Genomic DNA, 17,393 nt, shown 5'->3' on the forward strand with positions numbered 1-17,393 from the left:
GACTGGTCAGATCATGCTCAGTGTATTTATCGTGATCGTTTATGATTAAAAATGGATTCAAATGACGACTTTAGTAATTTATCTGCATCGTCATCTGATAATTATATACCTCTAGAACAACACTCGTCTGCAGAATCGAAATTAGCCAAATGTGATCAACTGTCCTTAAAAATAGCTGCAGCAACTGAACCTGAAACATCCAATTCACTTATTGTTGAGCAAAATGTTCACCTAGCAGAGGCAAAACAAGCTCCTAAAATTGTACAGTGATGACGCATCCGATGAACACTATGTTGCTACTTTTGACCTCAAAAAAGCACTGCCATAGCCGAAATTGTCAACATCCATTGCACATTACAAAAGAAATATGTATGTCTATAACCTAGGAATTCATTCCTAGCTTATAACAACGGCTTTATGTATGTGTGGGACGAAACAGATGGTGGTAGACGATCTCAGGAAATATCTTCAATATTGACCATGCATCTGAGAAAACATGCCAAAAATCAAAGCCACTTAACTCTCTATTCAAATTCATGTACAGGACAAAACATAAATTTTAAAGTGGCTGCCACGTTACTAAATCTTGTTCAAGATGCTTACACAAACATAAGATCGATAGATCACAAGTTTCTTATATCATTTTTGCCAAAGGAACGATATTTTGGGGTTGATGACTAGATTGATGTAATAAAAACTTCAAAATTGACAGTCTTTTGAAGTAACTAACATAAAGAGGAGCGACATTGTGTCGACAAAAAACATAAAAGATGTGCTTGTAAATAGAAAAAAAAAGATAGTGATGGAGCACCTGTGAAGTGGTTAGAAATGAGATGGATAAATTACGAGAGAGAAGATCATTGGGTTTGGAAGTATAAACCTACGCTGAATAAAAATTGTCCATTTTTTACTGTCTCGATGGCCAAAACAAATGTCTCAAAATTCATTGGTAATCAAAGTCATCTGTACTCCACACCTAGACTCGTGACAGAAACGACATACAGGATCATGAACTGGTCTATGATGATTAAAACTAATGCCACTTAAGCTGTGAGAGTATGTTATTATGTACTGTTATTATTTTTTGCAACTAAAATTCCAGTTTTGTCATACATCGCTTTTTAATCCATTTTTTTCCACCAAATATTTCAGATTAATAATGGATCAAGTCTAATTTTTTTCAAGAGTCTCCAATTATTTCCAAAAAGTTTGTAATATTGTCTCATATGTAATATGTAGTTTAATTATTTAAACTACATATTACATATGAGATTTTCACTTAGATTCGGTTCGTTGGTGTATTATGTATTAGTGGAGAGCTTGTTAACTTTAACTCTAAATATCTCTGACTTATGTATTATGGACATGATCCACTATGGTTCTGAACGCCTCAAATATCTTGACAGTCTTCTGTACGCCAAAGAAAATGGCATTGTACTTTTATGTTTGCCGGCTCACTGTACACATCGGATGTAACCTCTCGATGTAGCATTCTTTGGTCCACTCAAAACCTATTATGAAGAACCTAGTTCTGCTGAATGCTGCTTATTGATTTTCCAAAACTGATATCTACCCAATAAACCCCGATGTATTCCCCGACTACATGTTTCAAGCATCTGAAACTACAAATATTGTAGTAGATAGGTTCAAACCTGCTGTAAACGTTTATGATAATAATGAAGAACCTAGAGCTTCCTCTTCTACCATATAAGTCCCTAATGTGATGACAGCTCAGTCAAACTTGAAAAATCCATCAAGTGGTATTTTACTAGTGGTTATTTCGGCAGATTTAAGTCCAGTTCAAGTAAGACCATTGTTTCCGGCCAGGGAAAAAGAAAGGCAAGGAAACGTCTATTATTAACTCAACTCCAAATTTAGAGGAGGCAAAAGAAAAAAACAAACCGAAACCAGAGATCCCTCCAAAAATAAAAAGAACGGTACAAAGAAATGTTTTTATAGAATGCGAGTCGGAAAACGAAAGAGAACCTTTTTCTGCTGATGAAGAAAATGATGATGATGTACAGAACTGTAAAAGTTGTCTAAAAAAGGTCAGCTATGGCTATGCTGTTGTTCGTGTCAAAAGTGGGCACATGCTGAGTGTGCCGGACTAAACAAGAAAACAAAAATGTTTGTTTGCGGGCTTTGTACCGACTGAAGAATATCAATCGCTATTAATGTGTCACTTTGCCCGCCAGGTGGGGTAAAATGAACTTTTCTTATTCATTCATTTTTTATATGTTTGGTTAAAAGTTTATATTTTCTCCTACTTTGTTAAAAACGTGTCTGAAGTGTTTCAAATACTTTAGTTTGTGTTCTATCCAAGTTTTCTTCAAAAAAACGTTTTCTTTAAGTAAAACACCACGATAAAGCACTGCTGTAACTGCAAATATCTAGGTATCACTATTTCACAAGATGGAACATTAGACAAAGCCATAAGAGAGAGAAATACGTCATGGACAAAAGCCATCACAATGTTAAACGGCATTTTATGGGAAGAATCCATTAGCAAAGAAAATAAAAAGAGGGTATATATGACTATAGTAAAAAGTATCACTTTGTACAGCTGTGAGGTATGGCCACTAAAAGAAAGAACACTGGTAACGCTGAAAGTGACGGAATTTTGGGGAAGAGCTGCAGGAAGATCTAGAAGAGAAAGGATTACCAACGAACGCATTAGAGAAATAATGGGAATCAAACGAACAATCACAGATGACCTAACAACAAAACAACTTATCTGGTTCGGACAAAGAATGGATGAATAACGAATACCAAAAGAAATATTAAAATGTCAACCAGAAGGAAAGATAAAACGAACTAGACCGAGAAAAAGTTGGAGCAAAGGAATAAATAAAAAACAGAGAGGGGAGGCCATAGAAGAAGACCTATGGAACACCCGGACTAAGTGGCGATTGGAAGTCGGAAAACGGCGGAGGACGTTATAAACCGACAAGTAGTAGTAGTAGCATGTCATTTTGTACACCCTTCCCTAACCCTGGCTCAATACTAGTTGTTGATGAAAGTATGATTCCCTTTCGAGAAAGACTACTTTTCAAACAATATATACCTTTAAAACGTCACCACTATAGCTTGAAACTGCTTAAATTATCTAATCCAGCAGGTTATACTCCAAAAATAATAATTTTTATGTACCGGCAAAATGACTAATAAAGGGAAGGATTTATCGGGAAAAATTGTACTAGATTTAGCAAAAGACTATCTAAAAAAAGGAAGAGTTGTAATAACCGATAATTACTACACGTCTGTGCCTTTGTAGCATTTTTAAATTCTTTGGTATATATTGAAATCACCCCGTATATGTTAAAACACCGAAAAAGTATTTCAATCCTTTTTGTGTCGACGAGTTGATAATAAACACATTTCAAAGTTTGTTTATATATCACAGATGAGTATTTCCTCTGTATTCTTTGATCGATAGCCGCTTAAGATTTCGCGTTAAATAAATATTCCCGTTTATGTTTTGTTTATACTTTGTTGGGGCGAATGAATTTTAAAGAGAACTACATCACTCTCGGTAAGGCCGGCTGCTCTTAAAGGCGTGTTTAGTTTTATTGGAGTCCGAATTTCTCTTCAAATTCGAAATCTTTTCGTTTTTCTTTTTTTGTCATGGAAATATGGTATAAAGTGACAGTAGCAGGTAAATGTGTAGAATTGAGGAGTTAATAGTTACAGTTTAAGTGAGGTTTGGAAGAATCGTTGAAAAGTCGAGACGCTGTGAGTGTCGGCGTCAAAAACCGGCAAATTTGTTGAAAAAAGTGAATTATACTCAATGTAATGTGTCAATTCTGAACGAGTAATCACTGTTTTATTTTCCATGTCGTCTCTCATGTGAGATATTTGTAAAACGGCGTTTACAACAACTTTGAAGGATAACCACATGTTTCCATTTTGCCCAGCAGCTTCCATCCTCGTTTTGTTTGTCCAGGAGACTCATGTAAGTACCCCTTTTGTTTCATTTGTGGTAGTTACCCTATTTCAGTCCCCTTGTCATTCAATATTCCACGACCCAGTTCTCCAAATAAACCCTGAGTGGTTGTTCGCAACGTTTCGGTTTGTTTTGCTTGCCCTATCTCCACCCCAATAATTTCTGTCCTCCACTTTCAACCCCCTATAATAATACCCAATGTGGTAGGCAAAATAATCGTTACACCTTTAGGAAAACAATTATTAGATGCTAATAATCACTTATTAGAGCCACTACGTAAAAACAAAAAATATATTCCAGAAGATATACTTTCCGCAAAATTAAAAAAACGAGAGATAATTGGAAAGAACCATCGTCATGGCATTGTAATAGGCAAATGGCACAATAAACGTGATGTTCTCTTCTTGACGACCAGACATGGAATCGAGATGAAAGAGACAAGTAAACATAAGAAATATGATGTAGCTATAATTAAACCCAAAGCAGTTATAGACTACAAAGGAAAAGGTAATGTTGACGTCTCAGATCAACTCGCAAACTATTTCTCACCTCTGAGAAAAACTGTTCGCTGGTACCATAAAGCTGCAATTGAAGTTTTATTGAATACAGCTGTCATCAATAGTTTAATAATATATAAGTCCTTCAACATACCAGAACAGCAAGTTTCTCATTCAGGAAATGCTAATTTTTTGTTTAGTCAATTACAGTCCGATGCCTGTAAAACTACAAACAATAGGAAGAAGAGAAAACGTACCCAATGTTACACTGAAACAGTTGCAACAAAAAGCAGTAAAGAAGCTCAAAAGAAACCCAAACTTCTTTCTACATTTTGTAATGTTTTCGAAAAACTTTACTGGATGACGTGTTTCACTAAAAAAGCATTAAGTTGTTCACGATCACAGGTGACACTAGTGGCACATACGTATGTAATATGTTACTGCAGCGCCATTAGAATCACCCGTGATCTTGTTATTTTTATCAAAAAAAAAATCGGTTGCCTGTAAAGTCGGTTTTACGGGCGAAGATTTTACGTGACAACGTCTTTTTCTCGGTAGAATATTTATTGATATGAATATTATTAAATTGCACAATAGGAACAAGGAATTGAATGAAAATAAGAATTGCATTACCGATTTATTAGATATTTTATATATTATTTATATTTTATATATTATATTTTTATATATTATTTTATATATTATTTATTTTATATTATATTATTGATCTTATTATTTTCTACAAAATTTATTTGAAAATTTTTTCGATATATCAATTAGTTGCGGAGATATCGATCATTGAAGTTATTGTTTGCTACCAGTATTTTATATATTTATTTTTTTCAGTTATAAAAAATTACTATTTCCAATTGTGTCTACCAAGTATGGCCACATGTATTTGCCTACATATTAAATAATAATAAGTACAGATAATGTTATGTGACGTTCACTTCTGATTATATATATTTTAATATTTTTAATTTTAAAGAATCAATTTGAAAATCAAAACACTTATTCAGATCGAAGGTTCAAATTTTTGCTAAATAAATTTGAAATTAATTAAAATTTGTAAATGTAAATGGTAAAGTTGAAAATTAAAACATTTACTAAAATTGGAATTTGAAATTCTTGCTAAACACAGTTAAATTCTAACTCCGCGCGTGGTGATTGGTCGGTTTAGTTCGTTTGTTTGGTCGCCCTGTTTTGACAGGTTAGAAGTTATAATTTGTTACTTTAAATGTTTGACTAGCAATACGCGCTGTTTCTTCTCAATCGACTGAATTATGATTGATTGCAGAGTGATTTAAACTAATAATTTACTTAACACTATCAACATTTGTCAATAGTATGACATAACCTATAAACTCAGTTTCTCAACTTTTGTGTCAATCTAACAATTAATCAATCAATCATAGTTTACGATAATGAAATATTAGTGTACAATTATTTACCTTTATTGTTGTAGTTGTTGTAAATGACGAATCTAAGCACTCCACATTTTCACTACAGACACAGCTGACGATACTTTCAACGATTTTCAACTTTAGCGATTCAACGCGCCTAATTCTCTAGTGCCGCGCGCAGCGGACCGATCATGTTTGAGTGGGAGAGAGACGCAAGGCATTCGCCGGTCCGGCGGGCCTCTCCCTCGTTCGGCGACTCACTGTAACAGACGTGAGCGGGCGTTACACTTTTTCTTAAATGACTCCGAGCCAATTTAAGACGTTGTCACGTCAAAATGTGTTAGAATGTAAACTTACTTTGTATTTTAACCATTTGTATAAATAAATATTGTTTTGTAAGTATTTTTCACTTTGGCACCTGGAGAACTTACCTAACATTATGGTGGCAGCCAACGTGTTAAAGTTATAAGCAAGAAACTGAGATGGAGATTGGGAGATTGGAGATGGGAAAATTGAGAGGGAGAATGAGTCAATTATTATTACTGAAGTTATCAAACAACTTTTTCTGTAAAAAATCAAAATGCCACTTCTCACATCCACCTCAAAACAGATCCCCCTGGTCTATGAGCCTATTCATCTCGTTCCGACTATAAAATAAACAACTTCTCTTATGAATAATTTATTTGAATTAAATAAAGAGCATATAAACAAAAATAAATTTTGTATAATACTTAACATAAATTACAATTAAAATAACAATTTTTCACCTAAAATTTGACAGTTCTTGCAGGAACCGCCAGACATTACAAAACCAATTCCTTGGCATACAAACAGTGATAAAAATCCTATATCAAACATGTAAAAAGTTGCACATTACAATTTGCGTATTGTAACATTGAATAATTACAACAGGAAAAGTCTCCAACGCAAAAACATAAAAGACTTCACTCGTTTACAATTTCAAATAACTTATTTAAAGGCACTCAATTGGAATGAATTTACACATCTATAAAACTTCACAATTTTGTTGCATTTAGTATTTATATACAATATAGGCACCAATTTATCAGCTTACAATTGTCACAAAAATATACAAGAATAATTATCCACCGAAAAGACAATGTGTCGGTGCTGCTATGTTAGATGTCTTAATAAAATATAAAAAAATTGCTAATGGGGCAGATTTTATTAGCTCCATACGTCGGCGGACAGACGTTTCTGCGTTTCCATCTTCTTCAGGTATGCTGTAGCTTGTTCTTCGGTCAAGGATCCTTTATCTTGCAATATTTTTATAAGGATAGCACGAACGTCGGTGGCCATGGACTTAGCATCACTAGAAATTAATAAACAATCATTAGTAACAGTACAAAACGAAAGTATTAATCTTATAATTAAAGCTGTCAAAAAACCTTGTTATCTTCTGACAGACAATGAAAGATTGCAGTTTCTCATTCCATCATCGGAAATAAGTCGAAGATCGACAGGTGTCAATAAAATTGAGGGTATGTATCAAATTGAAGGTTATACCCACAAGGAATACAAGCGAAAGGACACAAATGATCAAGAATTACTAAGAAAACATTATGCAAAATTAAAGAGTGATATATTTGACTTAAACTAACGTCTACGAACAAGAAAAGAAACTAATAAGATCAAGGTGAAAGTCGTCGGCCATCAACTGTAGAACATATCCTGGCGCAGACTGTGGAAGCGATCATCAACTCCTGGTATTAAACGTTCGACTTCGTTTTAAAGTCCCTAAAAGAAGACCCCTAAGAAAGGTCATGTCTCTAAATATATTGATATGGAATGACTACCAACAAAACCTAGAAGAAGCTCTTTATTTATACCAAGTAGGTAGTGACCATGAGAGTACTTGGATCTATCTCAAAGATAAGGTCATCGAGGCTGTAAAAGACTGTGAGGCAGCGGTTTTCACGGGTCGTAAGCCGTGGATATCCGATAATACGTGGACTGTGATTTAACGCAGAAAAGAACATAAAACTAGATACGGAAAAAACGATAAATACAGAGCGTTATCGAAAGAAATCAGAAAACAGTGCCGCAAAGACGAAGCTGATTACATCTCTCAAATATGAAGAGAAATAGAGGAACCGAGGAAATGAATGTCGAAATGAACCGAGGGATTTATTTCAGAAGATCACCAGCGAATTTAAATCTCAAACGTGGCCTGTAATAGATTCTTCTTCTTAACATGCCATACACCAAAGTGCGTAGGCGACTATCTCATTACTAGAATTCTGTTCTTGGCGGCGTGACACAGCTCGCCTGTATTGTGTATTCCTGTCCATTCTTTAATATTTCTTAACCAGGATAATTGTTTGCGGCCGGCTCCTCTCCTACCTTCGATCTTCCCTTGTAGGATTAACTGTGGTATTTCATATTTTGCTCCTCTGAATATGTGCCCAAGGTAACCAATCTTGCGTTTTTTAATTAATTTAAAGAGTTCACTTTCCACGCCGGCTCTCTTAAGGACGTCATCGTTTCGAACTCTATCCACCCAAGGTATGCGCATCATTCTTCTTAATGACCACATTTCAAATGCTTCAAGTTTATTGATAGATGTTTTTTTCAAAGTCCACGTTTCCTTGCCATAAAGCAAGATGGACCATATGTAGCACTTGACCATTCTGTAGCGTATTTCGAAATTTAGGTTTTGATTACATAGGAGCGGTCTGAATTTCACAAAAGCTTGTCTTGCCATTTGTATTCGGGTTTTTATCTCTTGTTGTGGATCCGATTGGTCATTGATTGTGGTGCCAAGGTATTTAAAAGTTTTCACGCGTTTTATGCGATCGTCACCTATGCATATTATCGGGTTTTCTGGAGGGTTTCTGCTAATGACCATATATTTCGTTTTCAAAATGTTGATTTTGAGGCCATATTTTTTACCTATGCTATTCACCCTATCAAGTAATAACTGCTGATCTTCCAATTTATCAGTTATAATCACTGTGTGGTCCGCATAGCGTAGGTTGCTAATTGGTATGCCGTTCACCTTAATGCCTAATTCCGTGTCTTCTAATGCTTCCGCAAATATATTTTCAACATATAAATTAAAAAGCATCGGAGAGAGTATGCAGCCTTGGCGGACACCTTTCCGGATTTCAAATTCATCCGTATATTGGTCTTGATCAATCCTCACCTTTGCCATTTGGTTCCTGTATAGATTCTGAATAATTCTGATCTCCTTCTGGTCAATGTTGGCCCTATGTAGTAGTTCCATCATGATATCATGTTTAACATTGTCAAATGCCTTCTCGTAGTCGATGAAGGTGAGGTAGACATCTTTTCGTTGATCTAAACAGTTTTGTATTAAACTGTTCAAACATAAAATTGCCTCTCTTGTTCCTAGTCCTCCCTTAAAACCGAATTGTATTGACCTGCTAAGTTCTTCTAGTATCTTGTACATTCTTGAGTGTAATATCCCAAGGAAGAGTTTCAGCAAGTGACTCACTAAACTGATTAAGCGGTGTTCATTGCATTTTGTGGCATTAGCTCTTTTTGGGATCATCACAAAGGATGACTGCAGCCATTCTCGCGGAATGTAACCAGTATCATAAATTCTATTGAACAGCTTTACCAAGATTTCGATATTCTCCTCGTCTAGTAGTTTTATTGCTTCTATATTAATTTCATCTGGACCTGTTGCTTTATGCATCTTTGTGGTTCTAACTGCATATTCTATTTCACTTCGCATTATTGATGGCCCTGATAAGTTTTCGGAAGGAAGTTTGCGCGTTGGTTGTGTTGGTCTTTCGTCATTAAAAAGTCTTTCTGCGTATTCTTTCCACGCCATTGCTATCTCCTCTTCTGACTCTATGTATTCGTTTCTGTCGTTGCGTATTCTTGTTCTGTGGTGGCTTTTGTGTATATTCGATATTTCTTTGATCTTCTTATGTAGTCCAAAACTATCTCCTTTTTCCTGCAATTGTTCTATTTCGTTGCACCTTTCCACCATCCAACGTTCTTTTACTTTCTTAATTTTCTGGCGAATTTCTTTGTGTATCTGTTTGTATTTGTCTTGATTACGTTGTTGTTTATGTTGCCTTCGCTTTTCCATTAGATCCATAATTTCGTCCGTCATCCATTCGTTATGCTTTCTCTTTCTGATCTGTGTTTTAACTTCCCTGTTTACTGCCAGAATCGTTCCTTTAATATAATTAACCATCTCTTCGATATCATCATTTTGTTCTATTATTCGCATTCTTTCATTAATTTGATTTGCATAACTCTTCTTCAGATTTTCGTCTCTCATCAGTTCTCTTGTATTTATAGGCGTGCTGGTGTTTGTATTTGTTCTCTTAATTTTTGCTAGTTTTAACCTCACATCTGCTATTAGCGGATTATGATCGGATGCAATATCAGCACTTGGATATGCTGCGATTCTTTTTATAGCGTTACGAAATCTTCTGTTTATTAAAACGTAGTCGATTTGGTTTCTAATTATTCGATTTGGACGGTCTCCTGGTGATTTCCAAGTATATAACTTACGAGGTGGGAGCTGAAACCATGTGTTCATGACGACAAAACCGTTCTCCTGGCAGAATTCACACAGCAGGTCGCCTCTTTCATTTCTAACTCCAAGGCGGTACTCTCCAATTATGTCTCCAATTATGTAATAGATAAGGAAGGTAATCTAAAGACCAATACTGACGAAATATTGCTAAAGAGAAATAAATCCCCAGGCATTGATTCCAGGTGAAATACTACAGGTACTAGGTAACAAAGGATTACATATCATCCACTCTATCTGTGTTTGGATTTCGGGAAAATGGCCATGTAATTGGTGTACCTGAATTTATATCCCGCTACACAAAAAAGGAACTACTACCAGATATGAAAACTACCGCACACTGTCACTAATAACACATGTTAGTAAAATCATGTTGCATATCATCAAAGACAGATTAAAAACCTATCTACATTACCAAATACCTCAGGATCAAGCGGGGTTTGTAAAGGGTAAGGGTACAAGGGAACAAATCCTGAACCTGAGAAAACTCATTGAAAAGTCTAGAGAATTTCAAATATATATATATATATATATATATATATATATATATATATATATATATATATATATATATATATATACCCGGTATTTAGGCGTTCCACGCCCTTCCGGTAGGGATCTATGGAGGAGTATCACCTAGCCGCAAGCCCTTATCTCTTGCCGTACTGCTCCACCATAGGCCGATCAGATACCAGAATTTCAAATACCTATGATTATATGCTTCGTTGACTACCAAAAGGCATTTAATTGCGTAAGTTGGATAAATATGTGGTCCATTTTAATAGAAATTGGCACACCAATGCACCTGGTGACGCTTAATAAAAATCTGTACCAGTCCAATATAGCAACAGTACGACTAGATCAGAAGTTCTCAAACCAATTTAAGACCAAGAGAGGTGTTAGACAAGGATGTGTGTTGTCATATTTTCAACAATTCAACCACACCATAAAAGTTTACCATAAAAGTTATTCAACATTTATGATAAACATGTCATGAAGATGGCTTTAGATGGATGATGGGCCAGTTGGTTAACAGTGGCTGGTAAGAAAATCTACAATTTAAGATTTGCTGATGACACTACACTTACAACAATAAATGAGCAAAAAATGTTTAATCTCCTACGAAGAGTTGAGTACAAAAGTGTTGGTCTGAAAATCAATAAAGTCAGTCTTATTTGGAGAAGCAGAGAGTTTAAGAAGCCGGCGCAATTGGAATAATTGCCTCTGACATGATTTAACTATAGAGAATTTTGATACCAGTGAAGTCCATGATCGTTCATGGTAATGACATGTTGCACAAGGGCACACAAATGATTAATTACATTAATTAATATCACTTCTGGTATGTAAACTTAAAGCACTGATACACTATGTTACTCAAAGGCACCGTTGCTCAGTCCTGACAGATTATGGGAAGGGATCGATCAGAAAAGTGAGAAAATGCAAAAATAAAATATGCTATGGAACAAAAGGTGCAAAAATAAAAATCTCACAAGTAGAATGATCGTTCACATCTTGATTGCAAAATAAAAGGAATTGAGAAGGTATGCCTTTTCATAGACAAATATTTAAATGGATAAAGCACCGTTAGCTATCGTTTCTAAGTGGTCGATTTAGCCAGAACTCTTCTAACGGAATCAGTAGTTGGGTTCTTTGATGGTATTGGGTTTAAAAAATAAAGTGTTATAAAAAATTTAGTAAAATAAACGAAATTTGGACAAAATGTAACATATGGACTTTTCTATACGTTGCAGTATATTTTTATCAAATATTTCTTTGCAAACGAACGGCAATTATATAGATCAAAAGCTGAAACGACAAATTGAAGAACCTATTGTATATTCTGATAAAAACTAACATTTCACAATGACACAGCCTTGATAACAATGCTTCACAAATCGATTATTAAATTAAATTAAATTCAACTAATTGCGAAATCGTACTTACCCACAAATGTAGATATGTCCGTTATTCTCTCCAATAATCTTCCAAACTTCGTCGGCTTGTTTCTCTAATAGATGCGTGACGTAAACCTTTTTGGCTTGATCCCTAGAGAAAGCTAAATGCAATGTAAGTAGACCGCTCTTATGGTATTCAACTAATTCTTCTTCGTAAATGTAATCTTCGGTACTCTTTCTGCAGCCGAAATAAAGCACTGTGTCCCCTACGGGTTTTCCTTCCTCTTTACAAAGATTCCTAAAATAAATAATATTTTAAGGAAACAGAAAACAAAAAATAACAATATTTAACACAAAAACAATAATAATTTAATTAGATATAGATTTCCAAGTGTTTTATGACTTCCAGTAGGGATCAATGAATGAGTTTGACCGACCCTTAAAACCACATCATTTTTTATAAGCCGTGTTTTCTCGTCTGTCTATCTCTCTTTCTCTCGATCTCTTTCTATACTTATCTCTATCTTTCTGTAACTTTATATCTATATTTTCTACCTCTGTATCTATCTCGCTCTCTCTATCTCTTGGGAAAGTGAAAATGTAGAGGAGAGAGATTTGCTATATTCTACCCCTAGTCTCATTCCGGAAGTGCTGGAAGGCGAACGTGGTGGGTGAGGGAATGGGCGAGACACTCGTGAGATGCACAGGAAAAATAAGAAAAAAAGGAGAGATATAGTGGTTAGAGCGTTGGAGAGGAACAGAGAAAGAGTGGAATATTGGAGAGATAGTGTGGGATACTTCATAAGAAAAAGAAGGAGAGAGTGATCGGGAAGGGGGGAGAAACATTTGTTTTCTTTTGACTGTAATCTCATTCTGGATGTGTAGGTAGAGTGTGTAAGAAAAAGGAAAACGAAATGAAACAGTAGGGCACGGAAAAGGACTGAGATAGAGTGAAAAAGGGACAATTAGAAAAAGTCGGAAAAGAGAAGGAAAGAGAGAAAGATATAAACGCTTTATGTGCCCTTCGAAGCAGGATGAACTGCTCGTATCCTTTTTATAAATGAAAATGTCGTTGTTGGTGCCGAGATTCGAAGGAGATGAGTGAAGGTTAAGTAAGGAGAGAGAAAAAAGAGAACGACCGAGAGAAAGACTGAGAGAAAGGCAGAGTGAGAGTGTAGAGGTGATTGATTTGCTATCTTCTACAAGTAGTCTCATTTCGAATATGCTGGGAGAGTGTGAGTGAGCGAATAGAAGAGATACTCGAGAGCAGTACACAGAGAAAGAATTAGAAAAAAAGGAGAGATATAGTGGATAGAGAGCAGGAGAGAAAAAGGGGGAAAAGAAAAAGAGACAGAGTCAGAGAGTGGAGAGAAAGTGAGTGAGTGTTTGAGAGACCGGAAGAGAAAGGAAGAAAGGGAAGCATTTGTTATCTTTTGACTATAATCTCATTTTTTTTGTGTAGGGAGAGTGTGTGAGAGAAAGGGAGTGGATAAAGTATGAAAGGGAGTATGACGCAGAGAAAAAGGGAGAATTAGTGGAAGTAGTTCACGGAAAGAAACAGAGACTGGGAGTTTTAATAGGATAGATTACGGGAGGGTAAGTGTGCGAGAGAGAGCGGGGTCATCTCTTCAGTGAGAGAGTACGAAAAAGAGAGCGAAGCCTTCTCTTCGAGGGAAAGTGAGGAAAACGATGTATAATCCTCTACATATAATATTAATGGGGTCGTGTAGCAAAAGTCTTCTTAAAATTTAATTACACACTAAAAGCTGAATTATAATCCTCCAATATGTTCCGTAAACATACGTTCTTAATTGCTGTATGTGAGTGGGGGAATCGGATTGAGATTAAGCGTAGGATACAGAGAAGGAGTGAAAGAAAAAAAAAAGGAGTAGAGACATAGTGATGTAATGTGAGTGAGGAATGGTATAGAGACATGAGTGTAGACTACAGAGAAAGAGTGAAATAAAAAGAAGGAGAGGAGAGATATTGAGTAGTTACGGGGAAGGGGAGGGATTAGTGAGAGAATTTGTGAGAGACGGGTAGGGAAAGGGGAGGAAAGGAAGACAAGAATTGAGAGAGACAAAATGAGAAACATGTTATCTTTTGCCTGTAATTTCATTTTGGGTGTTAATTTCATTTTGGGTGTTAAGTGAGAGAATGAGAGAGAAGAAAAGAGATAGATATAATAGGACACAGAGAAAGCGTTAGATATAGAGAAAGAGGGAAAATTGTAGAGACTGAGGAGAGTGGAGTGGAGCCTTCTCTTAAAAGAGGAGAAGAGAGATAAAAGAGTGATCTTAAAATTTAGTAACACTCTTCTGACCCGATGTCTTCCAGTTATTAGCTAGTATTTTGCATATTCCTTCCTTATCTCCATTTTTATGCCTTTTACTCAAATGTAGACAGATAGTAGTAATATTTACCACTGGAATAGACTTCTATAAGGTATTTTATTCACAGGTCTAATTGATTACAACTGTCCAGGTTCAATTGTGATGCATGATTTAATGCTATAGCACCTCTGCCCCACTTCTTTGATTAAAAGCGACTTAAGTGGTAATTATCAAATTAAAAATATTGTTAAAACGATAATCTGGATGAGAAACGACAAAGTCTTAATGAATTAAGTCAAGAAAAGCGTTGTATAATAGTAAACATGTGGTTTAAATTACTGGAGAGAAGATTAGCCATTCTAGAATATCAAATATATTCATAGACTATTTATCAATTGACATAGACAAGATTATAGAAATAAAATAATGTATGAGACTTATGCGCAAAAGAAAAACTTTGACGAACAAACATCTCAAGAGTTAAAATTAAGCTTACAATTATTCAATTCTCTATTCCACTTACCTATCCTGGATAAATCCTCTGAACGGCGCAAAACCAGTTCCAGGTCCGATCATAATGATAGGAGTTTGTGGCTTAGTGGGCAATCTGAATTGAGATTTACGAACGAAAATTGGAACTGTGGGAAGTTCCTTCTCGGGATCAGGCATTTTAGTTTTCAACCAAGTGGTAGCGACACCCTTATTGTGGCGACCAGTTGGAGTGTCATATTCGACTAAGACCGCTGAAATAAGAAAAAAATTGTCAATATTACACACAAATTGATATTATCTAAGTAAAAGATAAGTTTCGGATTGTACGAGCCCCTTCCCATATCAGTTGGCCCACTAATTCAAAAAAATTTCACTAAACCCTGGCTATGCATTCACTTATGTCAACATACGTTGATTTTTTCCTCTTCTTCTTCTTCTTCTAATGGCGCTACAACCCTTTGTGAGTCTTGGCCTGCTTAACCATGTTCTTCCATTCTGCCCTGTCGGATCCTTTCTTTCGCCACTGCCTGATGTTCATGGTTTTAAGATCCCTCTCTACGTCGTATATCCATCTTTTACGGGGCCTTCCTCTTGTTCTGTTTCCTTGGGGCTTTCATCTCTGGACTACTTTTACAGCTCGATTATCTAGCATTCTTTCTAGGTGACCAAGCCAGTTTAGTCTTTGTGACTTTACAAATCTGACAATATCTGCGCTCTGCATTAGTTCATCCAGCTCGTGGTTCATTTTAATTATCCACGAACCATCGCTGCATTGGGTTGGTCCAAATATCTTCCTTAGTACTTTGCGCTCAAATATTCTCAGTTGATTTTCATCAGTGGTTGAGAGGGTCCACGTTTCACATCCATATGTGACCACTGGTCTAATTACTGTTTTGTAGATTCTCAGCTTAGACTCACGATTCAGTAACTTACTTTTCATTAAGTCTTTGTATACATAAAAGCACTTATTACCGCTAAGAATCCGTGCTTGTATTTCTTGACTGATGTTGTTGTTGTCATTTATTATTGAGCCTAGGTAGGGAAAACTGGAGGCATATTTGTAGGTATGGTTGTCTACCTTCAGAGTCTCATGTTCATTCGATTTTGTGCACTCCATATATTTTGTTTTGCTTTCATTTATATATAGACCAAACGTAGCAGCTTCTCGTTTCAGTTCTATAACTTTTTCGCTTAATACCCTTTCGTTGCGGCTTATTATGGCAACATCATCCGCATATGAGCATATTTGCATTGATCTTATATTAATACAGCGGTTTATATCCAGTTTTCTAACAACAGCTTCTAAAGTTAGATTAAAAAGTGTTGTTGATAAGGCATCACCTTGTCTAACTCCATTTTCAATATCAAAGGCCTGCGTCATATCTCCATCTATTCTCACCATAGCTTTGGAACCATCCAGAGTCATTCGTATAGGTTTAACCAACTTATTGGGTATCCCTAACATAGATAGTTGCTTTAACATCTTTTGTCGATCTACTCCATCAAACGCCTGTTTGAAATCGATATACAAGTTGTAAATAGGTATGTTATATTCAACACATTTTTCATGTATACCTATTAACATATGATTGATTTGTTGATTTTACGCTGCGCTTTAATTTTTGTTCTCTAAAATTTAATTTTTTTATCAATCTGACGTTGGGCCAACTGATATTGGAAGGAGCTCGTAGATGGTAATTGATTTAATCTCCCGTTGCATGGCAACGGACAAAATCACTAGTTTTATAAAAAACATTTTTTTGTAGACTTGGCTAACAAGATTAAAACTTTTGGACGATATAAAAACTGCTATAAAAAATATTTTCGTTCATTTTTCATCGCTAATCAAAAGCAATTTATGTGAAAAAGTTTATCAACTCACCTGTGATGTGAACTGTATTGGGATATAACTTGGGCGACGAGGAAATCGAATAATATCTGGGCTGTAGTCTGGGCAGCAATTCACAAAGATGGTCCAAAGCAGGATGACAGGAAGGCATGTCTTCCAAAATATGAACAATGTTCCTGTTGTCTTCGATGATCCATTTCTGGTAAAGAGCTTTTCCCTCCGGAGTGGTAGTGGACATGGATTTTAACTTTTCTTTTTCGGCTGGATCAGTACAGTACTCAGCCAATTCTTTTAGCACGTGCGTTCTGTTAACAAAAATACGTAAGTTATATAAGGAAGTAAATGAGTTTTTTGAAAAAAAAAAGAATCGTAAGAAATGGTTTGTATTGTTTCCATGCTACAACAAAAACAAATCAGGAAGTAATTAGAGTTTGCCTTCTC

At 35.6% G+C, this 17,393-nt stretch overlaps 1 protein-coding gene across 4 annotated transcripts in view; it reads right to left on the minus strand.

The window, feature by feature from the left end:
* Nucleotides 1-6,506: 6,506 nt before the first annotated feature.
* Cpr (Cytochrome P450 reductase) overlaps nucleotides 6,507-17,393 on the minus strand; it is a 113,850-nt gene continuing 102,963 nt past the window's right edge. For all 4 annotated transcript variants that reach the window (XM_072525084.1, XM_072525082.1, XM_072525083.1 and 1 more), the window contains exons 8-11: nucleotides 16,986-17,257; nucleotides 15,135-15,354; nucleotides 12,328-12,576; nucleotides 6,507-7,176 (exon numbers count right to left, since the gene is read on the minus strand). In XM_072525084.1, coding sequence (XP_072381185.1) covers nucleotides 7,032-7,176; nucleotides 12,328-12,576; nucleotides 15,135-15,354; nucleotides 16,986-17,257 — 886 coding nt within the window. In that variant the 3' untranslated portion in view covers nucleotides 6,507-7,031. The remainder of the gene's footprint in view (nucleotides 7,177-12,327; nucleotides 12,577-15,134; nucleotides 15,355-16,985; nucleotides 17,258-17,393) is intronic.

This window comes from Diabrotica undecimpunctata, chromosome 3 (assembly GCF_040954645.1).
Source record: "Diabrotica undecimpunctata isolate CICGRU chromosome 3, icDiaUnde3, whole genome shotgun sequence".
In the NCBI taxonomy this organism is placed as follows: domain Eukaryota; kingdom Metazoa; phylum Arthropoda; class Insecta; order Coleoptera; family Chrysomelidae; genus Diabrotica; species Diabrotica undecimpunctata.